This window comes from Microtus pennsylvanicus, chromosome 7 (genome assembly GCF_037038515.1).
Source record: "Microtus pennsylvanicus isolate mMicPen1 chromosome 7, mMicPen1.hap1, whole genome shotgun sequence".
Classification (NCBI taxonomy): Eukaryota; Metazoa; Chordata; class Mammalia; order Rodentia; family Cricetidae; genus Microtus; species Microtus pennsylvanicus.
The window spans coordinates 14202966-14229882 of NC_134585.1; the positions used below are offsets into that span (position 1 = coordinate 14202966).

General features: G+C 45.5%; 1 protein-coding gene across 1 annotated transcript in view; it reads right to left on the bottom strand.

Moving 5' to 3' along the window:
- Positions 1–659: 659 nt before the first annotated feature.
- The window catches only part of Ipmk (inositol polyphosphate multikinase), a 33577-nt gene continuing 7319 nt past the window's right edge, over positions 660–26917 (bottom strand). Inside the window, exons 2-6 of the mRNA XM_075979996.1 lie at positions 18342–18427; positions 15824–15920; positions 10519–10691; positions 6946–7027; positions 660–3535 (exon numbers count right to left, since the gene is read on the bottom strand). Of these exons, the coding sequence (XP_075836111.1) occupies positions 2922–3535; positions 6946–7027; positions 10519–10691; positions 15824–15920; positions 18342–18427 (1052 nt within the window). The 3' untranslated portion in view covers positions 660–2921. The remainder of the gene's footprint in view (positions 3536–6945; positions 7028–10518; positions 10692–15823; positions 15921–18341; positions 18428–26917) is intronic.

Consider the following 26917-nt stretch of genomic DNA (forward strand, 5'->3'; position numbering starts at 1 on the left):
TGGTGAAGGAATCTGAGTGACCCGAGGGCCAGGCCTCCAGAAACCACCCTGCAGGTCACTGCGTTCTAAAAGGTGTGGGGGGGGGGCAACTGCAGCTACAGGTGTACACAAGTCAAGGCCGGGGTCTGGAAGAGAGGTGCTGCAGCATAAACAGCTTAAACAAAGCAGGTTTAAACAGCAGACCTCGGGAGGTGTGGCACTAACAGTCAGCCACTCTAAGGACAGCCTCGGCGCCTGTCACCTCACCATTCAGCCCTCCCCCTGCCACACATTCCAAATTCCAAAATCAAGGAGAATATTGCAACTGAATTATGGAAATTCATCCCCCCCCCAAAAATGTTATAAATTTGATAGTTCCTAGGTCTGACAGGAAGAACATCACGGAGAGATCACGAACCATGAAATGACAGTGTCATTACTGAATTACATCAACACTCAGAAACCAGTTCTTACTCAGCTGAGCGGCCTGCGGGGCCACAGCAGCAAGCTGTAGTGTGCGCAGGCAGAGGGCACAAGCCCCCTTCAGACACACGGAGCAAAGCATCCCAGACTAGTGAACATCACGGCTATCAGAACCACTCACACACATTTTCAAAACTCTCTTCAAAGACTATTTAAATATTTAACAACAAGTATAATTTATGCAACTTCCATCCATATTAAAATAATTAATGTAAATACTTTATTATAAAACTATTTTACAATTTAAACTTTTATTTGAGAAACATATTCACATCCACAATTTCTTAGAAGTCCTTTCCATGAGCGCACCCCATGAGAAATACACTAAAACCATGTTGGGGCACCGAGGGGAGCTAGCATTTCCATCAGCCCAAGCCATCTCCTCATTTGCTTGGTTCTTAAATATCTCTGCGTTCACATATGCTTGGCTAGTGATGGATGCCTCGTCCCCAAAGTGGCAACTCTCAGCATCATCTTACAAGACAGGACAGACTAGAAAACGCCACAGGTTGATTACATAAACACGCTGATCACATCGTCGAAAAGCATAATCGAAAAGTAACATAAAGAGGGCAACAGTGGTAAAATGTAAACAAGAAGAATTGAACGTTAATCCCTTCCCTGAAGAGCAGAGATAAGAATCGCTTCCTGTTTTATTCAGACAAAACCTAAAGGCAGGATGCTGGCTTCCAAAATGCCTGAAACAGCTGTGGATGAAGGGTCTGGCTGAGCTAAAGTGTGCCCAACACTTTGAGTACTTGAGTTGACTTAGTCATCGTACATCGCCTGGCACCATCCCAAATTGCCTCTTAAGATTCAAAATAGTGTTCACCAGATGAGCTTGAGAGTTACGAAATCACATCCAGATAACAAGTCAACATTGTAAGAAAAAAGGTAAAACTCAAAGTTTTCTAGTAATTATCGCTTGGAACTCACTCCCACAGAACAAAATAAACAAAACCCTCTCTCTACAGCCAGTACACGCTTGGGCAGAGAACATGGAGGCCTTGTGGGGACACCTGCAGCCTCCTGAGTGGAAACTCGCAGAAGCACGAGCCCCAATAGCCCTGGCTGACGACCCGTGTGTTCCAGGCTCACGCTTGGGCGTGGACACTTGCAAACAGTCCTCGGATGGGGTCAGGAGAGTAAGAGAACTTAAAATCCCCTCCACTTAGAGAAAATGGTTCTAGGGTGAACAGTTTTATTTGTAATTCTGAAAGAAAGGGGGTTTAAAAAAAAAGTCAAGTCATAACTCAAAAATATTTTCCAGAAATGACAAGCCGTTCAATTATTCTAATCCATCAGTGAGTTCAAGTGCAAAGCACTGACAGCAAAAGGATTTGCAAATTTAATCTCAATTTTAAAAAATCTTACTGATAATTAGTTAATTTGAAAAAGGTGGTAGGTGTAAAATAAACATAACACTTACAAATCTATTTTCTCAAGGAAAAGTTGCCTGCCCTTGTTCTGAGTGAAAATAAATTTCTCTGTTAGATGCCGTGGGCGTGAAACCGAGACAGGATTCCAGCCTATAGCAGCCACAGTTCTGTCACTGCGTAACCAAATTCTGAGAAAGGTGTTTACGCTAAGGCTTGAAAGTAAATGGGGATACATTTTTTTTAAAAGATGGATTTTTAAAAAATGGAATAAACTCTCAAAAATTATTTAAAGAAGAAATAAACCAAGTTTTCACCATGCCCCTCTCCGAAGCCTCACGTTGATAATAAAAAGCCCCGTCCTTTATGACAGCTGGCATAACAGAGTAATTTGTTCTTTGCAAACAATCTCTCTTCTCCTGACCCCAGGGAGGAAGTATTTGTGCTCTTAGTTCCAAGACTGCTGCTGCTACTGTTGCCGGCCATGAGCCTCAGCCAGCCTTCCCGTGAAGCAGCCCTGAGCAGGGAGGAACTGTGGGGAACCCTGCTGGTGGAACACACACATCTAATAAGCACCTTTCATCGGCAGCTCTTTTAACAGGGAGCCCACACAGCCCCATTTTCTGTGTGAAATGTTCTCCAGTTTTAGGGAGCTTGGGCACACTGGTCCTGATGAAAACAACCTGTGCCTTCCAGATCCTAAGGGGATGGCCTGACAGTGTCATAGTTTAGATACCAGCAGGGTTGGGTGGACAGGTTCCTTGGTGACGGCTACACAAAGCGACATGAATTCTGAATGACTGCAAAACGGTTTGCACGTTGCCAGAGTGTTACAGCTGTCTACTCCCTGTCCCGCACGTTCCCTGCTCGACATTCCTGTTTCTTTAGTCTTCATAGTTTTCTAATGAACAAATTAGTATTCCTGAGTAAGAATATAAAAAAGTTAACCTTCTACCAAAAGTATAAAGACAAATAGAACGCTGACTCACAATACAAACTTTTTACAGAGCATTACAGGGGCACAGCTAACGCCTGCGGCTCGCTACGGTGACCGGGCCACTCCTTCACAGACCGCAGCAAGACTCAACTGTCTAAAATACTCCGCAGGACAGCAATCAAATGCTTCAGACCGTAAACATAGCCCTCATCGATGGAGTTGCTAGGGAACACGTGAGCAAAGTCTATCATCCGCACTTCCACTTCTGCCGTCTCCGGACGCCCCGCAGGAAGGTGGTAGAACACTTTCTCCAGTTGGGACAGCACATTTCCGTTCAGGTGCTCCTGGGACATACTTTTCCACCCGTTGTCTTGCTCCAGAGTCTCAACTTTCAGTGAAGTCTGACTGTGGTGCTTTTTGGAGTACAGCTTTCTGTGCCTCGCGTACACCTTGGATAAACTTTTGCCTACCGATGTCCCGTTGGCCGGGGAGCTAAACAGGTGAAAGTTGTTATTGCATTCCAGGACGTCTGCGTCCGACAGGTGGCCTTTGGAGAGAAACTTCCCGGCCAAAGTTCTCTCGTGGGATTTTGTAGTAGCTGGCTGAGATGAACCTTCATAAACAAACAGTAATGAGCTTGCATAAAAGTTAAGCTGCTTCTGATTTTCAAACCATTGGAGAATCTTCTCAACCTTCTGAATACTGGCAGCAATCGCGTCTTTTCTTAAACAGAAGCCATTGTGGAAAAACTTGGAGACACCTGTAAACGAAATACATCAGAGAGAGGGTCAAACTGTGCCTCTATCACTTGTAGTGAGTGCGAAATATTCTTTTACACCATGTGAATATATGTCACTGTGAATGGTTTAATAAGAATCTGACTGGCCAATAGCTGGACAGAATAATGTTAGGTGGGAGAACCAGACTAAGGACACCGGGAAGAAGGGCAGAGTGAAAAGTCCCCACTCAGGCATGGAAGGGAAACAGGAAGTATAAGATGAAAGAGAGGTAATGCCATGTGGCAGAATGTAGATTAATATAAATGGGTTAATTAAGTTGTAAGAGTTAGCTGGTAACAAGCCTGAGCTATTGGCCAAGCACTTATAATTAAGTCTCTGTGTGTTTATTTTGGAGCCAGTGGTCCCAACACAAACTTCAGCTACAAGTGAGCTCACAGCAGATAAAATTCTTCACTTTGTCACACCATGCCTTCCAGTTAATCAAATCATTAACTATGCAGTAAGTGACACGTAGAAACTTAGATCAGTGCTCTGATGAAGAACTCATAATAGAGCTGGGCTGTGGTGGCCCATGACTTTCATCTCAGCACTCAGGAGGCAGAGGCAGGCAGATCTCTAAGTTCGAGGTCAACCTGATCTACAAAATAAGTTCCAGGACATCAAGAACTAAACAGAGAAATTCTGTCTTGAAAAAATGAAAACAAAAATTACTTAAATGATACCAATATCAAAGCATAATCCCTAAAGCAAACACTCACTGCAGGTAGACAGGTACTGTAGTTCTTGCTATGAATGGCACTGGGTTGAGAAGGAACTCTTAAGGCCTGGGGTGCAGGCCTGTGGCAGCAATGCAGAAGGCTGAGGAAGGAAGATTACATGTTCAAGGCCTGCCGTGGGGCTCACAACCATCTACAACTCCAGTCCCAGGGGATCTGATCCCTCTTCTGGCCTCCCTGGGCACCAGGCAGGCATGGTATATACAGGAGGAAAACCCATATACATATAAAATAAAAATAAATCTTAAAAATTTTTAAATTATACATGGGAATAATATTAGTATTTAACCTTAATGATTAAACCTTAATGTTTAATCATACTTGGGAATGTACAGGTTAGGCAACTTGCTTTTACGTAATTTGTTCCCCCACTATACAACATAAACTGTTAGGAAATGAAATCAATTATCAGGGAAATGCAAATCAAAACTACTTTGAGATGTCATCCTACACCAGTAAATGCCAAGATCAATAAAACAAGCGACAGCTCATGCTGTCAAGGATGTAGGAAAAGAGGAACATTCATTCACTGCTGGTGGGAGTGCAAGCTTGTACAGCCACTATGGAAATCAGTGTGGCAGTTCCTCAGGAAGCCAGGAATAGATCTACATCAAGATCCAACTATACCACTCTTGGGCAATACCCAAAGAAGGCTTCATCCTACTACAGAGACACCTGTCCAACCATGTTCACTGCTGCTCTATTCATAACAGCCCGAAACTGGAAACCACCTGAAGGTCTGCCAACAGATGAATGGATAAAGAAAATGTAGCAAATTACAAAATCGAGCACTACTCAGCTGTTAAAAAAAATCATTACATTTGCAGGTAAATGGATGGAGCTAGAAAAAAAATCCTCAGTGAGGTAACCCAGAACCAAAAGAGACAAATATGATTTGCATTCATTTATATGTGGAGGTTAGCTGTTAACTCAAGTAGGCTGCAACCCACAACCACAGGGGTTAAGAGTACAGCAAGGGACTAGGCAGGAGGGTGGGACTCTCTAGGAAGGAGAAATAGGATAGTTATGGATTGGCAGGGTAGTAGTTTAAATGAGAATGGCCTTTCATAGGGTCATAGATTTGAATGCTTGGTTACCAGGGAGTGGTACTAAATAAAAAGATTAGGAGGGGTGACCTTGTTATTGTAGGCACAGTCCTGCTGGAGGAAGTGTGTCACTGAGGACGGGCTTTGAGGTTTCAAGAGCCCAAGCCAGGCCCTGTGGCTCTCTCTTCCTGCTGCCTTCAGATCTGGAGGTAGAACTCCCAGTTTCTGAGTCTGGCTGCATGCTGCCAAGCTCCCCACCCTGATGATCATGGACCAAACCTCTGAGACTGTCAGCAAGCCCCAGCTAAATGCTTTCCTTCATAAGAGTTGCCATGGTCGTGGTGTCTCTTCACATAACAGAACACTGACTAAGATGGGGGTGAATGGAACAAAAGGATCAAATGAGGAGGAGGGTGAGATAGGGAATCTGGGAAGGGACAGCTAAAAGTAAGGGCCATCTGAAGGGTCCTATGGAAACCTAATACAGTAGAAGCTTCCTAAAATATATCCATATTATGAAGGTGATCTAAATAGAATCACCAAATAATGGGGAGCAAAGCCCCAGATGGACATCTCTTGCCAAACGAAGCATCCTAATTGAGCTGTTGGCTAAAGGGACTGTAATGGTAAAAATAAAATGGCACTGTTGCCTGAGGGACACAGCAGCAGAAACGCTGCAGGTCCCTGAGCGTCAGCAGTGGACAGTGGGCACGAGGCCACAGTGGGCCACGAAGGCCAGCGGGTCCTAGGTAGGGAGCCGCATGGCAGGTGAAATGGAGCAGCTAGTCCCACAAGGAGCCGCAGCCACCCACGGCAGATGAGAGACAGATAGGCATGCCATGCAGAGTGATGTTGGATATTTATTTAGTGGGTTATGGAGGGGAAAGGAAGGAAGGGGAGAAGGGAAAAGAGCAGAGAGAGGCGGGGCAGGGGAGGGGAAGGGAGCCACAGCAGCAGCTACCTCTCTGGGACAGAGATGGAAAGGGAGGGCTCAGGCTGGAAGCTGAAGATCAGCTTACCTCTGCGGATGGATGGGGGAGTGGGCATGGCTTTTCTCTTAAAGGGACAGCACAGACCATTACAGGGACCCCCATGGGAACCCCCAAGCAACCCTGGCAGTTGCCAAGGCTCTTGGTTGCTACCCACAAACTGATGGTAAGGCCCTATTGTTGAAGAACCTACACAACTCATTGAACATGGAGAAGTCAAGCTGGTCCCTCCCTAGAGACTTCACCCCTAATGACTAGTGCTCATGGTACAGGAAGGTACTAGGCACACTACCAAAAGAGACACACACTGAAACGGAAGCAGAATAAAGGCTTCTTCCTGGGTGGGCTGTCTTAGGGAACGTATCACAGAAGTAGGAAGCAAGTGAGCCAGCAAGCTCACTAGTACTAATGAAGGTGTGAAGGAAGGGGTGCTCACAACCCACACTTGGGTATATTAGGATTCAGGGATGATAGTGAACCTACTTCTTTCTGTCTATTTAGTTTTTTTGTTTTTGTTTTTTGAAGTTTATGAGTTGAATCGTTATTCCGCAGGGAAATTACGTGCGAGCAGAAGCATCTTGCTGACTGCAATAGCAAAGCATTCATTTCCAGAGCTCACCTTCCTTTAACGTCTCTTTTGTTAAGCTTCTTCCATAGTGCTGGTTCTGTGTCTCGTAGCTGTCAGAATGAACATGATAAACCTGTCAAAATAAAAGAGCAGTGAACATTCAAACACTAATAGGGGTGCCCTTGGCCATGTGGGGTGAATTCATGGCTAGATACAAAATCCTTCATTCAAATGTGAAGAGAACCATATCATCACATGAACAGGCCTAAAAGAGCACCCAGCATTCAGGAGCCCCACTTCTGAAAAGCTGCTAAGAGTAACAGATTTTCAATATGACAGAATTATCTATTTCATTTCATCAAAATTAATCACAAATTTACAGGGCCAAGATGAGAGTATTTCCTAATACTGCAAGTTTAGCTGAGTTCAGCAACACAGGCCTCAACATTCAGGAAGTAGAAGCAGAAGGTCAGGAGTTCAAGGTCATCCTACAAAGCAAGTTTGAAGCAAAGGACTACATGAAACTCTCTCTGCCACAGAAAAAGAAGTGGAGAGGAGCTGGATACAACACAGTGATCCTTCCCCAGCATGCAGACTGCCTGGGTTCACTCTCCAGCACCAGTATGAACAGGTGTGATTGCACCTGTGATACCAGCACTTGGTATTAGGTAGAGGCAAGAAGATCAGAAGTTCAAGGTGAGCTCACCCATGCAGCAAAGATGCCAGGCTGAACTACAAGAAAATAAAAACAGAAGCTTCCAAAAAATAAGTTTTTGATATGATGTCTTTTGTTATTTACATCTAAAAATTATTCTAGAGTAAAGCTTATGGCAGTGGAGCACACCTTTAATTCCAGCACTCGGGAGGCAGAGGCAGGTGAATCTCTGAGTTCCAAGCCAGCCTGGTCTACAGAGCAAGTTCCAGAACACTCAGGCCTACAAAGAGAAACCCTGTCTTAAAAAACCAAATAAATAAATAAATATAAAATGATTAAAATTATTCTCGAGTCATTAACAAATGCAAACAGTTGAGAAAAGGAAATGAGCTGAAGGCATGTTTCAGCCTTGAGAGCTTTCCCAGAAGCCCAGGTGTGGTGGTGGAACTCTTTAATCCCAGCACTGGGAGGCAGAGGCAGGAAGATCTCTGTGAGTTCGAGGACAGCCTGGTCTACAGAGGAAACTCCTTTCCGGGGGGGGGGGAGGGGAGTATCAATGAAAATAATTTTACGTTGGGGGTCACCACCACATAAGGAACTGTTTACAGGCTCGCAGCTTTAGGAAGGTTGAGAACCACTGGTCTAAGACATTACCAATGGCTGGCCGGGGGCAGAGCTCCCCCGGCTGAAGACCACTGCTCTACACAATACAGTCGGCCTCCGCCATCAAAGCTGTAGGTTCACGTTAGCCAGCACTCCACCACAGACGTGCGCCAGGACACACTAAACAGTGGCAGAACGAGGCAGACCCACGGCTCACTGTAACATGGTGGGTAATAGCAAACTCCAGAAACAACCATGGAGCCACTGAAAGGAGCGTGTGCAATTATGGTGTGATAATACGAGTCACTGAGACCTCGGGATTTATGTGAGCGATGGGGGAGAGTCTTCTGTTTTGTGTTAATTTCATTGGTTAAATAAAGAAACTGCCTTAGCCCTTTAATAGGACATAAAATTAGGTAGGCGGAGTAAACAGAACAGAATGCTGGGAGAAAAAAGCTAAGTCAAGGAGTCACCATGATTCTCCCACTCCAGGCAGACGCAGGTTAAGATCTTTCCTGGTAAGCCAGCTCGTGGGCTACACAGATTATTAAAAATGGGTTAGATCGATATGTAAGAGCTAGCCAATAAGAAACTGAAACTAATGGGCCAGACAGTGTTTAAAAGAATACAGTTTCCGTGTAATTATTTCGGGGCATAAGCTAACCATGTGGGCAGCCGGGTGCTGGGGACGCAGCCCACCGCTCCTAACACAACATGTGAGTCCTGGGGACCAAACAAGTTGTCAGGCTCACACAGCACGCTCCTCTGCCCAATGAGCCATTCTGCTGGCCTTGTTTTGTCAGTTTTTATATGCTCGTCTTCACTGTAGCTTTCTAAAATGAAAAACCACTTGAATAATTCTTCGACGTTATGGACCAAGAAATCAAGTCCAGCATGGGATTTGCTTTGCTGGCACTGGCTCGTTAGCGGTCTCCCACAAAACTCCCTCCCAAGGAGGATTGCAAGCTGCAATCATCGGGCACATCTAGACACACTCTTGGTTTAGAGTACCACATGCTACATTACTTCCCAGCTGTGGTGACGTCTGCAGAATGGTTTCAACAATCCTTCCTTCCTATCATACATACTCTGGCTCAGCGGTTAAGAGCACTGCTTGCTCTTCCAGAGGTCCTGAGTTCAATTCCTAGCAACCACATGGTGGCTCACAAAACTAAAAAAAAAAAAAACAAAAACAAAATTGTGTTGTGGCATCAGAGGTTAGAAGAGACTGTTTGATAGCCCTACAAAATGACAGCAAGTCAGGCTCCTGCTCCGGCCCCTCAGAATGAGGTCCCAGGCCACAGATGCTCAAGTTAACCTTCTACCAGATGGCACATGGACAAAGGTCCAGACCACAAGACACCTGATGACGCCAGCCCCATATCTCTCCTGAGGTGAACAGTGCATGTGCATATCAAAGCATAAATATGAGATTCTTTTTTTTTTTCCAAGACAGGGTTTCACTGTAGCTTTGGAGCCTGTCCTGGAACTAGCTCTTGCAGACCAGGCTGGCCTCGAACTCACAGAGATCTGTCTGTCTCTGCCTCCCGAGTACTGGGACTAAATGCGTGTGTCACCACCACCTGGCTAAATATGAGATTCTTATGGATCATCTAAAATTAAAAACATATAATGCCAATTCACAGAACTATGTGCAAATGAAAAACTGTTTTGAACAGAAATATGAGATGATGTGGATTTTTTTTTTATTTAGAAAATAGTTCTTTTCCACAGCACTTGGGAGGCAGAGACAGGTGAATCTCTTAAGTTCAAGGCCAGAGCCTGGTCTACAGAGCAAGTTATAGAATAGCCAGGGCCACACAGTGATGCCTGTTTACAAAAAAAAAACACCCAAAGTATAAAATAGTTATTTTCTTACAGGGAAGCTATAATGAATATGTAGCTTTTAATATTTATTGTGTACTTAAACTTAAAACAACTTCTTTTTTTCTTTTTCCTTTTTTTTTTTTTTTTTTGGCTTTGTGAGACAGGGTCTCTCTGCATAACAGTCCTGGTTGTGTCCTGGAACTCACTCCATAGACCAGGCTGGCCTTGAACTCACAGAGTTCCCCTGCCTCTGCTTCCCAAGTGCTGAGATTAAAGGCATGCACCACCATGCCCAGCACCCAACTTAAAACATCTTTAAGACAAAATTACCAGCATTCCCATCTTAGGGTCTGGTCATTATGTATTAATTACCTACTAGGTGTCAGGACCAGTGTGACTGACCACAGACCAGTGAGCAACACATGAAACCTCTGCCCTCATAGCTCACAGGTCTTATCTACTCGCACTGAGATAAGACCTGCAGTCCCCTGGCGTGGTGTGTAAGGGAAACGCGCACAGCTCATCGAAACAGCTCTTACCCTCATGCCGAGCACCAGGAACCCGATCTCTTCCATCAGAGGGTACTTGCTGACCTGCTGCTGGATTTTCTCTGAGGAGGCAAAGGGGTCATAGCTCTTCCGCCCTATCTTCACATCCATTATACAGGGCTTGTTGAACTTATGAGTCACGTCTTCCAGTTTTAGGTATACATCTGTTATTAGAGAAAAACCTTCATTAGCGACAGGCAATCATATCACTCAAATAAACCTCCAGAGAAAAACAAAGAGCAAATGGGGGAGGAGAAAAGACTTACGGTAAATCTAGAGTCAGCAGACTCCTTAACAAGCACAGACGTCAGAGAAATTCCTCCTATGTGTGATGGCAGACGTCACTGGAGCGAAGAGAAGGTGTGGCCTTACGAAGCTATGGAAATACTATTCCCTATGAACACACTGCCATCTGGGCTCAGAATGAGATCTCCTAGTATTTTAAGAATTTTGTCGTTTGACATTGGTAAACTGGGGACTGAATCCAAATGACACCAAAGTTCCCCTTGCTTCCAAACGCACAGCTGCTCTGTCCCCACCTAGAGCCCTGCACACATTTGCTCACAGAAAACTTGCTGCCACACCACGAGCCTCTTCTTGCATTTTACCTTGACAGCAAGGACTCGGGTGCAAAGAGAAAGAGAAGGAAAGAAGTAATTCTGTCTGTTCCTAAGGAAAACAACCCTGTCAAAATTCTCAATGAGATCATGATTCATGCTTTAGTTCTCGGGGCTGAGGAGCGGGCTGGTGTGTACAAGCACCAGGAGGACCCACGCAAAGCTGGACAAAGAATCTACAATCCAAGCCCTCCTACAGAGAGATGGGAGGCAGAGGTAACATCCTCGGGAACTTGCAGGCTGGCCATCTGGCACACGCAGCAGCCAATAGGGAATCCCATCCTAAACAAGGTAGAAGCTGAGAGTCAACACCCAAGGTTGTCTTCTGACTGCTACATGTGTGCGATGGCTCATATATGTGCATGCATGCAAAATGTATGCGTGTGCACACATAGTAAAGCTGGAAAAAGTACACATTTCCTCTAAACCAAGTAAAAAGTACCAGAGTAAGAGAAACCGTGTGCACTAACGCATGTCCCTCTTTCCTGTCCCACCCAGACTGGCACAGTTTGGAAATTCCAAAAAAGATGTTTGCATGGGACCAAATAAGAACAACTCAAGGCCCTCAGACCTAACAGAGCTAAACCTTCTGCAGAGGATGAGGGGTAAAGAGGTAAACATTATCCCTTGATCGAGCAGGGCGGGCAGGTTTGCACTGTCAATGGGACAGCAGCCTGGAAAAGCACTACAGGCAGCCTAGGAGCCCGAACCTGAAACAAGCTGCCCAGGCACCTTGACAACAGGCCTGGACACAGCACCAGCACAGGCCTAAATAGCAAAGGACAAGTGGACAAAGCTCAGCTGGACACAGCCAAGCTTCTGTGTCTGAAAAGACAAGCACAGTATGGAGAATCTGGGAAAGGATAGCGTGGCCCTCACTACAGTGTTGATGAGCGTCAATAGTAAAGGAGAAGGACCTTAACACGGAGATACCCAGAATCGCAGCGATATCATCCTTAACTTGGAGATGATGTCATACTGAGTCACACTGAAGTCAGGCTGGGTATGAGTGTATCCTGTCAGCCGGGAGGCACGCGCACGTCTCAGTGCAAGGCTGATTTCTGTGTGTCAAATGCGTGTCTCTTGAGAATTTAGACAATGACCTGCAAACCCAACTTAGAGTGAAGGCCTACAAACATGGGCATCGCCTTTCCCATCCATTCCCACGGCACTGGACACTATGGACCCAGCCCGCCTTACACTATAACAGATTCAGTCATGTCTTCAATAAGTAGGGCCCAAACGCCATGGTTCTACTTTGCGCTTAGCTCAAATAGCCAAGTGCACGTTTCTTTAATGTACCTGGTTCTCGTGTGTCTATGCTTGGGATAACATCACTGCTAGACAACTGGCATTTAACATGAAAATGAGTGAAGGCCTTCTGAGGATGAACTAGGTGTTCCCTTTCTGTTCCCTGGGCTCTGCTTTACACACACACACACACACACACACACACACACACACACACACGTGGAAATCAGAATGATATCTCCCTCCCTTTTTCTTTTCTGGTGCTTTGAGACAGAGTCTTCCTAGGCTGGCCTTGAACTCGCAGCACTCCCTACTTTAGCCTTCCCAGGGCTGAGACTAGACGAGTGAAATACCGCACAGCTAAGACTCTCATGTGTATCTTTTCTTCAAAGTTGTAAAAACCAAACATCCAAGCCTGCTTTAGGCATGCAGAGGTCTAGGCCTCTGGGGATGCGTGCCTGTCATCTCAGCAGTGGAGGCTGAAGCAGGGACACTGTAGACTAAAGACAGCCTGGGCATCGTGGTTATCCGTACATAGCTTGTCCCAAAACACACAGTAAGAAAAGAACACAAGTGTCCTTAGGAAAGAACTGGTGCCGTCGTGAGTGGCTTAACACAGCTTTTGACAGAGAGAAGTAAGAGAACGGGCCATAACCTGAGTGCCAGACTGTGAGACTGACAGCTGTCATGTCTATCAACCTGAAGACTGCTTCACTTTGAAAAATGTCACTAGCAAATCCTTTCAGTAAGTAGAAAAAAGCGCAAGTCAAAGTAGATCAGTCTTGAACTCAGTCTGGAAGGACCAAAGGCATGTCTACAGGACCGTCTTCTGAGTCAACAGCACATCCGTAACAAAAGATGTCTCCTCATGGAGGCCCCTGTGGGTCCAGGGTGGAACGGTGTTTCCCCCATGGAACCATTATACTGAACTGTGGACTGAATGGAAGAGATTCCTGACACATAGGAAGTGCGGGTGTGGGGCTGGCCTCCAGTTAGTGCACCCTGAGGTGTGTCACCAATGTTACTGTGCGGCACGGTGCACTACAACTCCAGTGCTGCCCACAGACCTCAGAAGTGCTCCTGTCATGATCTGAAACCCAGGCCCCAACCACAGTCACCGCACTGGGACATCTGAGGCGAGCTTGGAGCTAGGATTCAGAGGTGGCCTGCTTGTGACAATTCTTGGATCTTTGGTTCATGCAACAACATGGCATTCCCTTTGTGAGAAGTGAGTGATCCCTTTGGTGGGGACAAAGGCAGAGAGAGGAAGGGCTAGGGGCATGCGCAGAAACGAACGGCAGCTCCACCATGTCATGTGTTGGTCTGTGCCGTCCTAGCATGTACTTCAATGGTATATACAGAGCACAGGCCCACCATGAAATAGAGGCTCATGGTCCAGAGTGCTGAGGACATGTGGGGACAGTCCCAGAAGTACCTCACATGATAAGGCACTTCCCTGAGGCACACGGGCAGCAGCATTTAATGAGCCTTGCCCTCCAGAGCTGCTCCTGAGGCACAGAAGTAACATCCTATCTGCAACAGGGCCTGGTACTCACTGAGCACTGGGCTGCAAGGACACACTAAGGATTGAACATCAGCATGACTGACGGGTATTAAAACCCATGCTAGGTCACCAGGCGTGCGAGCTGAACTGCAGCATCCAGAATAAACACAAACGCAGGCTAATTCCCTGGAGCAAACTCTTCCCCTGCCCAGGAAGACAAATACAACGTAATAACCACAAAATAAAAAGGCATAATCACAACTCAGGCAGCCACTTGATAACAGATGCCCTCTACCCTGAAGCTAATCTTAAACCTTGGCCCACGGTTAAACATTAACGAGAACATCTATTTATTACATATTGATTTTTATCTTGAGCTGAAAAGAGCTAAGACGGCAAAATGCAATCTGATGCAGGCTCAAGCGGGCTCTTGCAGGTGCTCGCCCATTGTGATGTATTTTCCCAGTCTCCAGTCTCCCCACTTCCCACACAGACACACCTGCTCACGCTGCTGCCAACCCCACCGGTGCCTCCCTCCTTTGCTCCCACTGAAGAAAGCCTTAGGGATTAGTTTCGGTCGTGAGAGAAGAAAAGACTGCACCAGACGCGACAACCGCTTCTCTGATGCTGCCTTTCTTTCCTAATACGCTTCATCCACAGCAAAGTGACGATGGCAAAACAGAAAATGGCTGGGCATGGTGGGGAAGGCCTTTAATGCCAGCACTCTGGAGGCAGAGGCAGGTGGCTCTCTGTGAGTTCCAGGCTGCCTTGTCTGCATAGTGAATTCCAGGACAGCCAGAGCTATGTAGAAATACCCTATCTCCAAAAAAAAAGAAAAGAAAAGAAAAATGCATGCAGATGTGTGTGTGCACGCAAACACACAAACACGTGCATGCACACATGTATGATGCATGTTTATGTTTATCTTTGCCATAGCCATCATGTTCTCCAAAGACTCTTCTCAGAAAATATTCTTTTTAAAAATTTCTTTTTATTTTGTGTATGACTGTTTTGTCTGCAAGTATGCATAAGCCCCAGGTGTGTACTGATGCCTGCAAAGTCAGGAGAGGTCTCGCATTCCCTGCGAACCTTGAGGGTGCTAAGAACTGAATCCAAGAATATCCAGTGCTCTTAACCTCTGAGCCATCTCTCCAGACCCGACTGAGGAACTTGTTCAGCGGAGTATCTCATTACCCAGACTGGAAACACTGCTAGACCTGAGCACTTCAAGTAAGCGGCAGTCACCCTGAACACCACAGAGCCTCAGCTCATTTGCCTGCTCTAAGATAGTGAAGGGCAGGCGGTTCCTAAGTACCCCATGTTTATATAGGGCTGCCAGTCTAGGGTCAGCCCTAGACTGATCACTGCTCAGTTAGGAGTTTCCAGACAGAGGAGCCCAAGACACCCCAGGAGTGACATCTGACACACCAAGTTAGGGACCAAAGCCCAAACAGTGTTACAATGTGGTCCAAGACCCGCACCAGCAAAGCCTGAAGCTTTGATGAACTGAACAGGTCACCAGCCTCCAGGTGAGACAGATGCACAAGGTCTCGTCTCTCTGCTGTGAAACTTCCCAGGGTTTTCTAAAGGACTGAAAATCAAAACCTGCAGGTTGGGTGCAAGGCAGGAGACAGAAGCTAAGCCGGCGAGGCACTTCTGTGTGGGTTCTTAATGTTTTATGCTTTAGATAAGAAACGGACTTTTGCCAATTAGTACAGACTCGTGCAACTGTAGCAGATGAATCAGTTAATGTGTAACACGTCCTTCAAGAAAATGGTGATAAAAAGATGGAAGTGTCAGTGAGTTTGTTTAGGGAGGGCAGGCAAGAGAAGCACACTCGCTCCATGTTGCACAGCCTTTACACAGACCCTTAGTAAAGCCAAGCTTGGGAAGTAAAGCGCGAAATGTACTTAAAGCGCATTACCGTTTGGTGCGGTGGGAGGGGACCAGACGCCGTAGTATTTGGGCAGGTGTTTCCGCAGCTCCAGGAGAACAGCATCGGCACAGTCAGCGGCGTAAACCTGAACGGAGGGGCAGTGCTGGTCAGATTTCCGTGACCCCTCAGGAACAACAAGTATAACAGACGTTTGTAATAATAACCAGCTACTTACAGCACATTGACCTGGTGATCCCCAAAGTCTCCTGGTGATGTCCTACCTGTCAACATACTTCAACTCTTGGTCACTGTGAGTTGTGTATAACTGACGCCAAATTCACAATAATTCTATGAACACAGGACAGTAATTCTGGTGTGGGGGTGAGGGGGCAACTTGGCTAACTTTTTAAGCCATTTTTATTTGTATTTTTTACAAATAAATTATTTTCAAGTATTTCGTTCATTTAGTGTGTGTGTAGAGGACAACTTAAGGACATCAATTCTTTCCTTCCACTATGTAGATCCCAATCAAATCCAGGTTATCAGACCTAGAGACAAGCTCCCTTAAGGGCTCAGCCATCTTGCCAGGCTCATTTGTAACACTTGTCTGGCTTTCTCACTAAATTAAATATTTTACATATTATCTATTTTATATCTATGAGGCAAGTTTTATTCATTTCAAACTTTGAGAGCCAGTTTTAACATACATCTAAACGACCATGATTTTATGTGTGAGCACACTACACAGGTTAAAATGAAACTACAGTCAACTTTTAGGAGACGTATAAGATAGAATTTCATTGACCAGGAGCTGAACACTTCATAGCTAAGAGGAAGGGGAAAGAAAGTAAATTATTGTCTTTCTACCAGAAACCTACCGAGAAATTCCGACTACGACTACTAAGTGAGCGAACCATGTTTCATCTGCGCAGAGCGTGGGTCTCTCACACTCTAACACCACTCATGGGTGACAGTCACGCACACGCTAACCCGAAGACTGGAGCACAGAGCTCTAGGTCCATCTTCAAGCCCAGGATCTTGTCGTGCCGCTCAGGAGGCACGGAAACAAATCTGCACGGCTGGGGAATCGATCCCTTACAGGGTGAGCCAGGACCCAACCCCAGTGTCCCAGATGGGGACACATCTGGAGATGGCAGGGTTTGTCATGCTGAGGGTGTTTTCAGGAAGCATGCTAGGACACAAACCCACAGAGGAAGGGCTCAGGAGACAGCCCATGGACAGGAAAGGGAGAGGCCTTTGAGAGAAATGTCTGACCAGGAGGCCGAGTGTGAAAAACTTTACTTCTCTATTTCAAGCCAAACAATAACTTGTGTTATTTGTTGCGGCTGCCCTAGTCAGTGGGCACACCACCTAACTGCCACTCCTTGTGTTGGGTGTGCGCGACATGGAAGGCTGCTTTCATAGGGTCAGAGACAACACGGGACAGAATAGTGGGTAACAACAGAGGGAAAAGGAGCTCCCAGTGGGGTGGAGGGAGGCACCTTCCTGCTCTCTTAATCAGGATGAAAAAAATCAATACAAGCCCAAACACCACCAATTATAGTTGGGTGTGGGGGTGCACACCTGTAATTGTAGGACTTGGGAAACTGAGGAAGACTGCAGCAAGTCGGAGGCCGCCCTGAGCTTCCTAGTAAATTACTACACTATGCAATGAGACCCCTTTTCAAAGCACAGATATAAGCTGGGTCTCACTGGAGTTCATGACTTTGTGTTTGAAAGGACACTACCAAGACAGTGAAGAGACAGCCACAGAATGACAGGGGACGCCTACAAGTGGGCGTTTGGCCAGGGGCTTCTATCCACCATGTACTACTGTAAGGATGGAATTGAACTTTTCACACACACTTCAACTGCAAAAAGGGGGAAATATCTGAGCAAGCGTCACCCAAGGAAAACCACACAGATGCCAGCAAGCACATGGAGGAAAATGTGGATCTGTGGCTGATGGGCAGGGAAGGGGGAGCCATGTGGTTAAAATGTTTTGAAGTTAAGAAATAATTGGTGGTCACGGAACACTGTGAACACACTAAAAATATTCTGCATCATATGATGAATTAGGTATCAGGAATGAGTCCTTCTCCCACAGCGCATAGAAACACTAAAGACTCGAAGAGGCAGGGCATGGTGGCACACAGCGCTGGAAAGGCTGAGGCACAGGCACCGTGAGTGTTCCGCCAGCCTGTGATACACTGAGACCCTGCCTCACAAGGCACAACAAACAAGTCTCTAAGAAGCTGCAATAAAGCACCAACTTAGCATTTCTGAGAGCGACAAACTCTCTGTTACGTGTTTTTCAGATCATGCGTGGGTCACGACCAGTTGATTGAAATCAACTCAGTGACTCAGAATAAGAATCTTTAGGATGTGAAACAACAGAAAATACCAGGCTGCAGCAGAAACCCTGGGAGATAAACCGTTTCCACAAAGCACGAAGCTTGTCTGTTACGCGGGGACCCGGGGCATGCTGTCAAACACGTTTCTCGCTCTGAGTCACCGCAGAACACTGAAGAGCACGTAAGACAACAAAGCATCTTGCACCACTTACCATAGTATAAAATTCCAGCTCTCGGGGGCCCCGCGGTGGCGGCTGTAGCTGTTTCAGAACGGTACCGTCTGGGTGTTGGAGTATGCCTGCGCAAGAGAAATCAGGTGAAGGTCAATGCTTTGCTTATGGTGCCCTGCTTCACAGGGAACATAGGCCTTCATAAATGGGAAGGTTTCCTGTTACTTGTTGCAGAAGTTTTAACAGTCAACCAACATTTTCAAACTTGTTACAAAGAGAGACCTGCGCACATTTAAGCTTTATTATCTTCCATTCTTTTCCCTTAGTGAGAGTCTCTCACGGCCCCTGGATTTTCTAGAAACTTCTCAGTAATAGATTTTCTATGATATGTTATGATTAAGTAAAAGAAAACAAAAGCAGTAACACAAATCCAGCCCATTTTTATAAACAAGAAAAAATGTGTGTTTACAGTAGCCATATACGAATTTCATATTTGGCAATGTTTTATAATCCTCTCATCTTCCCAGCTCAGATGTACTGTGCACAGCTGTGCAAAGTCCCAGGCTGAAGCAGCCAGAGATGCCTTTTTATAATCTGTCCGTGCAACACCAGAGTCTTTTTCCAAGTCACCAGAGGCACGCCAGCACTGGCACAACCCATGCCCTACCAGCACTCATTACATATTGACATCTTCAGTCTTCATCTGCTGGGATGCCACAGAACACGACAATTGGGACAAAAGTCTACTTAGAGTTTTACAAGATACTCCACTTGTATCTATACTTCTTTTTGCCAAGTGACATTAACTTTTTCATTATTGCTGTTTGCTTCTCTCTCTCTCTCTCTCTCTCTCTCTCTCTCTCTCTCTCTCTCTCTCTCTCTCGGTTTTTTTCAGACATGGTTTCTTTGTCTCTGTGTAATAATAGCTTTGGCTGTACTGGAACTCACTCTGTAGACCAGGCTGGCCTTGAACTCAGAGAGACCCGCCTTCCACTGCCTCCCTAGTGCTGGGATTAATGGAAGCACCACCACTTCCTACTATGACATGAACTTGACAATGGCAAAAACACATAATTGAAGGAACCAAAGCAGAAGTCTAAAATCTAGACACCAGGACAGAAGGAAAGAGACAGTAAGTTGTAAGGGAACTCTTGGCTGTTGAGAAGGTTCAGAGAAGTCAGGATTACTCTAACATAGCTAAAAATGACTGGAGGGAAACCTGTTTCTGAACAAGGGAATTTAGGGCGAGCATGCCCTCCACTCCCGCAGCTATGGGGAACGACAGACGCATAGACAGACGCCTGGGTTGAATCCCAGAGGGGAAAACTGAGGCATCAAGAGCCAGGAGCACAGCATACCTGCCCCTTGCCTCTCATGGCAGGTGCCCGGTCTGCCCAACCAGGAGCTTCCCACCGTATTTACAAGCAGCCAATCAGGCAACTGCAACCAGCTGGGTGGAGTAGCAGACTGGATCCAAGACCACACAGGAACAGACCACTGGGCCCTACAACATAACCAAGTTTTCATAATCCCAGTCCCAGGTAAGTGAAGTTCAATGCTGTGTCTCTTTCCACAATAATCGCTGTTGCACAAACTCAACACGTCAGCAAGCATTCAGAAAGATTGTAACATCCTGTTAGAATTTCTGTGAACGGAAGCCAGGTCCAGTGGCACAAGCCTTTAATCCCAGTACCCTGAGGCAGAGGCAGGCACAGAGTTCAAGTTCAAGGTCAGGCTGGCCTAGCAAAGCTCCAGAGTGAGACCCTTCCTGTCTCAAAAAAACAAAACAAACAAACAAAAATAACAACCGCGTATTGACAAAACAAGTTTATGTAAAGGGAACATTCTACGTAATTTCAATTTTCATCTTTACATTTTTCATCCTTCCAGAAATTATCATAAACATATATTAGGATCTTTTTTGTGTATGTGTGTGTTTATTTTTTGAGACAGGCCCTGGCTGGCCTGGAACTCAAGTGACCTACCTACTTCTGTCTCCTGGGTCCTGGTATGAAAGGTGTGCACCACCACCTCTAGCTTCTAGATGGCTTTTATATCTTTCTCTGATAGGTGGCTAATACGTAATCCTTTCATTATCAGAAATAAAACTGTACCACAGAAAACAAGCACATACTAAAACAAATGCATATTCTACTTAAGGTAAGTATTATAAATGTGGTATTTAAAAATAATGAAGTTATTTAAATGTTAAAATTGTTTAAAATGAGAGATCATAGAAATATACCAAGACTAAGATGTTCTAAAATAAATTAAAAAAAATTATCCAGACAAAGACAACTAGGATCCTAAATACATGGGGGGGGGGAATCAAACTTCCACACACAAAGACAAAGATGGGTTATAAGAAAAAAGAAAAAGAAAGAAAGGGAGGGAGGGAGGGAGGGAGGGAGGGAGGGAGGGAGGGAGGGAAGGAAGGAGGAAAGGAGAAAGAGAGGAAAGAGAAAGAGGGGAGAGAGAGAGAGAAAGGGAGGAAGGAAGAGAGAGAGAGGAAAAGAAAGAGAGAGGAGCTGGGAACATACCCCATGGGCACAGTACTTGTCCAGTGTGAGGCCCTGTTGAGCCTTTCAATGGGAAGGGAAGGATGGGAAGGAGGCAGGACTAGCAAACTCCAGTCATAGCTGGACTATGATTGCACAAACAGCACATCACATGGCAAGTTCCAAGAGAAGGAACTTTGATTTCAATCTTCTTAAACGTGTGTATACGTGTGTTTCGGCACACGTATGTGCCTGAGGGGGTGGGGGATGGGGTGGACATCTGTAGACACCTGGAGAGTCCAGAATCAGGCATCAGATCCTCTGGAGCAGGACTTAACAGCAGCTGTGAACTGACTCAAGCGAGTACTGAGAAATCAATCTTAACCTCTGAGCAATCTCTCCAGCTTTGAGGAAAAAAGTCTTTTCATATTTAAGAAAGACATTTCATAAAGACAAGACCAGTTGATTAAGATACAAAATTACAGATGTGTAACAAAGTTTAATACAGTTTCAGGATACAAGGAGCCAAAGTGACAACTGAAACAATACACAAATTCACCAGGACTTTCTGGGTACTTGGTGGAGAAGCCATTGTAATGATATATAAAACCTGAACAGCAAAACATGGGCCAGTTTATACAGTAGAGAAGCTGTATGCAGCTCGCAGCTTGTGGCTACAGTCCCAGCTGAGGTAGAAAATCCCTGCATATTCAGGTCGTCTGGAAGACAGGACAGCAGGAAGAACTGCAGCCAGCAGAATACACAAGCCATTCAAGCATTTCTGTTTACCAAGTCCCAAATCTGCAAGGATTGGAATCCTGCAGAAGATGTCCTCAAACCACAGCAGCAATAGCAAGGCTTGCGGGGAAATGCTAACTAACAGGAAAATAAACAGCACCGCTGTAGTTACACACGGATCAAACCGCAGGAGCAATGAGAAAGTCTCCACCTGACAGTGAGAACACAGCACACACAAGTTTGCACAGGGCCACGCACAGTGAAAAATGTGGCTTTAAATCTTTCTGTTGGCGCCGCTGGTGAAAGACTCGGTGGATATGGGCACTTGCTGCCAAACCTAAGGACCTGAGTACAATCCCTGTAAACCATGTGATGGAAGAAAGAACATTCCATGAGTTATCCCTGACCTCCACACGGGCACCTTCCCATCTCCTACCACCACCAAATAAATAAATGTAAAAAGAAAGCATTAAATATTTCTATCATTTAGGAAGAGGAACCACACGTAATATGTTAAAGAATGAAAGATGTATTAACTTCACATAATATGAACAAAAAGCCTATTCTATAAAAACAAACACTGGGCATGGTGATCCTCCACTCCCAAAGCAAGGGAGGAAGGTCAGGAGTAAAAGATCAACCTGAGAGATTCAGTAAGACCATGTCTCGATAAACAATTTTGTCAAAAGACAACAGACAAGAACCAGTGAAATCAAAAGTGGCTTTTCTGGAAAACGGGTAAGCACCTGGCTGAACAGATCATGGAAAAGAAGGAAATATATCATTATTAGAAAATAAACGAACAGTCAGAGGAGAAGGAGAGACTCACAAGGGTCCCATCAGCAAATTCTGAAATGCCCTTTGTTAAAACTGACACAGAAAGAAACAAACCTAGAGCCAGGGCTGAGACAGGGGCTGCGCTGAGACAGGAGATGTCCCTGCATTGCATTGAAAACATGTGGCCTGGATTCAGTCTTCAGCATTGCAAGAGTGGGTGGTGCTGTAGGAAGCCATCCAAAGGCAGCCAAAATGGCCTCCTAGTGACTGTTCCCAACACAACAAAATCAAACAAACAAATATAGCAATTGTAATCTCATCAAATTTCTCAGGAAATAAGATAGTATCTTTCTCAGCTTTTTTTGTTTGTTTGTTTTGAGGTCGGTCTGAGAGGGTTATGATGAGAGGTTGTTTAGCTAAGAATGACTTAGAATGTAATATCCATCCCATGCCGGCCTTGATCCTCCTGCCGCAGCCTCCTAAATGCTATTGTTCTCTATAGTCTAGTCTCTGTATCAGCAGTTCTCAACCTGTGGGTCCCAAGCCCTTGGGGGGGCTGCATACCAGATATCTTGCATATCAGATACATACATCCCAATTCATAACAGTAGCAAAATTATAGTTATGAAGCAGTAATGAAATAATTTTATGGATGGGATCACCACAACATGAGGAACTGTAGTAAAGGGTCGCAGCATTAGGAAGGTTGAGAACCACTGCTGTATATGAAATAGTGTAAATGTGATTTCTAAAAGCTCCAACAGCCGGGCGATGGTGGCGCACGCCTTTAATCCCAGCACTCGGGAGGCAGAGGCAGGCGGATCTCTGTGAGTTCGAGACCAGCCTGGTCTACAGAGCTAGTTCCAGAACAGGCTCCAAAGCCACAGAGAAACCCTGTCTCGAAAAAATAAATAAATAAATAAAAGCTCCAACAAAGATGGCAAAAAAAAAAAGCATAGACTATAATCTCAAACAAACACCATCACAAGGGCAGGGAATAGCTCCACAGGTATGGAGATTGCCTAGCTGCCAGAGTCTCTGAGTCCAGTCCCCAGCATTGCATAAATTAGGCCTGGTGGCACAGGCTTTTTAATCCCAGTTGAAGAAACCGGGAAACAAGAGTATCAGGAGTTAAAGGTCACCTGCATACATAATGCAATCAAAGCCAGGCTGGGTTATATGACATTCCACCTTTTTTTTAAAAAAAAAAATCATGGGTACGAATATAGTGCTTGCTTTTCTTTTCTTTTAGACTTTCTATGTATATGAGTGCTCTATATGTATACCTGCACACTAGGTTGTGAGCCACCATGTTGGTGCTGGGAATTGAACTCAGGACCTCTGGAAGAGCAGCCAGTGCTCTTAACCGCTGAGCCATTTCTCCAGCCCTGGCATTCCATCTTTAAAAAGTAAATAACCATATTGCAAACACAAAAAAATGGTAAAGGTACCAGAGAGATGGCTCAGTAGTTAAGAGCACTTGCTACTCTCCCAGAAATCTGTGGTTCTATTCCCAGCACCCACATCATGACTCACAACAGTCTGCAATTCCAGTCCCAGAGGATCTGAAACCCTCTTCTAGTCCCCATGGGCCCAAGAGGTATAAAAGTGGTACACAGACAAAGTGGGTGGGGGGACCTCATAAAAATAAAATGAAAAATAAACAATGGTAAAAGCCAAAAGCCAGGAGCAGTGCCTTATGCCCATATGAGCTCTAGGCTAACCCAGACACACAGAAGCTCCAAGCCATCCTAAGCTACAGGGTAAGACCCTGTTTTAAAAAACAAACAGAAAAACAGATAACATTAATACAGCAATAATACATATATGAGAACAATTTTCCAGCTGTTTACTTAGGATTTCAAATGAGTAAACACAATAATGCTTTGAGAAGATAGGAGACAAAGCCCCAAGATGCTGAGCTCAAAATACAGGCCTAGGCCCAGGGAGAGGCTGCTCATGCTCGTGCATGGGCGGGGCCCTGCCTGCAGTTCCCAGGGCGTGCATTCATGTACACACATACATGCAGGTAAACACACAGAACCCCGGTACATGAAGTATGAGGTTATGGGTCTCTTCCTTCAGGCTGCTCAAAGGACAAGCAGAACCACGCACAAGCACTGAGCACACCTGGAATCCAGGTTGGAAACGCCGCTCATCTCTGAAAGACAGACAGTTCTTTCCCAGTTCCGGGCCAGCAAGAGGGAAGACACAAAACAAGCATGCATCATCTTTTTTATGCCAGAAGCAGAGAAGACACTTTAAAATTAAAAACAGGAAATGTCAAAGAGACAGGGAGCAAGCCTCCAGAAGCTGCCACTGTCCAAATTTAGGAGAGTGGCATTTTGGTGATGATTAAAAGTAGCAGCAGCAATATGGGTAATATCCGCTGACTGAATATTGAGACATCCTAGTACAACCTAAAAAGAATGCACGGGGAGAAAAGCGGGTCCCCAGCGCACAACGCCAACTACTGGAGAAACCCGGGAGTGTTTCCTGGTATGGCCTTCCAAGTGATAGAAACAAGAGCTTGGCAGTTCTCAGTGGATGCTTCCAACATTACTTAAGCAAGGAAAGGGGTGTATGACACTCAATATTCCTCCCAAGTTACTTAATTACAATGGCAAAAAAGGGTAATTCCATGGTGGAAATACCAACAGCCAGCACTTAGCCACGTGAAGGAAGTTATGGCGATGGCACTGCCACTGATCACCTGTGCCGTATGATCCAAGAACACTTGAGCACACACGTCAGAACTGTGCAATCTGTCTCTGACCCGAATCATAATGAAACAATCAGACACTCTAAAGGTATGTGAAAATCTCACACCTCAGATGCTGCCAACAGGTCACGTTTGGTGTGGTGGCGCACACCTAAAATCCTGAACTTGGGAGGTGAAGGCAGGAGGATCAATCCAAAGTCATCCTCTGCCACACAGTGAGATCCAGGCCAGGCTGGCCTACAGAAGACTCTGCTTCAATAAGTATTTAAATAAATACATTTAAAAAAATAAAATAAAGTGTGTGTGGGGGGGGGTTGCTCAATGGATAAAGCATTCACGGTGCACATGAGGGCCCAGGTTTAGATGCCTTGAACCCACATACAACCAAGAAAGCATGGTTGCTGCCAACGGGGAGGCTAACCCAAGTAGAGTCACTGAGCTCCAGGTTTAGCGTGAGGCCCTACCTTAATAAATACAGTAGTCATAGAGGAAGACAAATGATATCAACTTCAGGTCTCCACAAGCCTGCACCACACACACGCACGCACACAAATGTAGATGCACATACACCACACATACATGCAAATAAAACGTAGGCTGGGAAGAGGACTCAGTCAGTAAAATGCTTGCTGGGCCACCATGAGGATTTGAATTCTTTTTTTTTTTTTTTTGATTTTTCTAGGATTTGAATTCTGACCACACACACACACACCCCACAGCGCCCACATAAAACATTGTACATGATTCCCACGAGGGTCTGCTGGCCAATAGTCTAGAGTCCAAGGTCCTGGCCCCGTTAGTGACCTGTCCTCACCTAGACTGTAAGACATCATATACCCTCGCCGTAGGACACAGAGAAATCGAGATAGGAATGGGCTAGAACCTCCTCTTTCCCGGCCAGCCCTCGGCGGAGCCAGGAGGTGCTAGGCAGGCTGCCATGGAGAGCTGCCCACCACAATCTAACTCAGTGGTGGGCCTCTGTGTGGAACAACACTGACTGGTCAGGCAGATGTGCCAAGTCTGGGGGGAAAGTCATCAACCACTTGTTTGCTCAGTGCATTGAAGGCTTTCTCCAAGGAGGGAATTAATTCCTGGTACTCTTAGTTCAGGCTGGAGAGTCCATAGTCCTCTAGGGCAGTTATTACATTGTTTTACTAATAGATATGATGTCCCTCCACACTGCCCCCTAAATAACCACATTTATGCCCATAGGGGAGGGATGAATGCAAGACTGACAAAGACACTCTCAACAGAAACCTCTGGCTGCCATACACATGAACATTTACCTGCCACCCCACCCCACACACACACAAAATAAGTAAATAAAATCAATTCAGGTTCAAAAACATATAGGCAGGGCATGTAACTCCATGGTAGAGTGTGTGCTTAGTTCAAAAGATTCTAGGTTCAATTCTCCAGCACTACCAAAAAAAACCCAAAAAAAAAAAAACAAAAAACCTGCTCCAAATGACAGAGCACCAACACCAATGACAACTGAATGGACTCCCTGTGTTAGAGAACAGAACAATACACGAAGGGCTTGCCCTGAAATAGAAAGTAGGGTGCTTACTCGGTTATCCTGATGCCTACTCCCCAGCACTGAGCAGTGAGCCAGAGTAGACCCAAGAGACCGGCTGAATAAACTGTGGTCTGCGCACACCCCAGGGCACAGAGAGCTACAAAGGGGAAAAAAAAAGCTGTGTCTGCTGGTAGACAGCATACTGATTTCTAGGTGATGGTGTGAACATTCAAAGCCACCTGCAGAAAGTTATCACACGGCACAACACCCTATGTGTCAGGCAGAGGAGGGAAAAGTGTTATTAAAGAGACTCAGAAAGGATGCATAGGAAAATATTGAAATATGTTACCTACGAAGAGTGCTC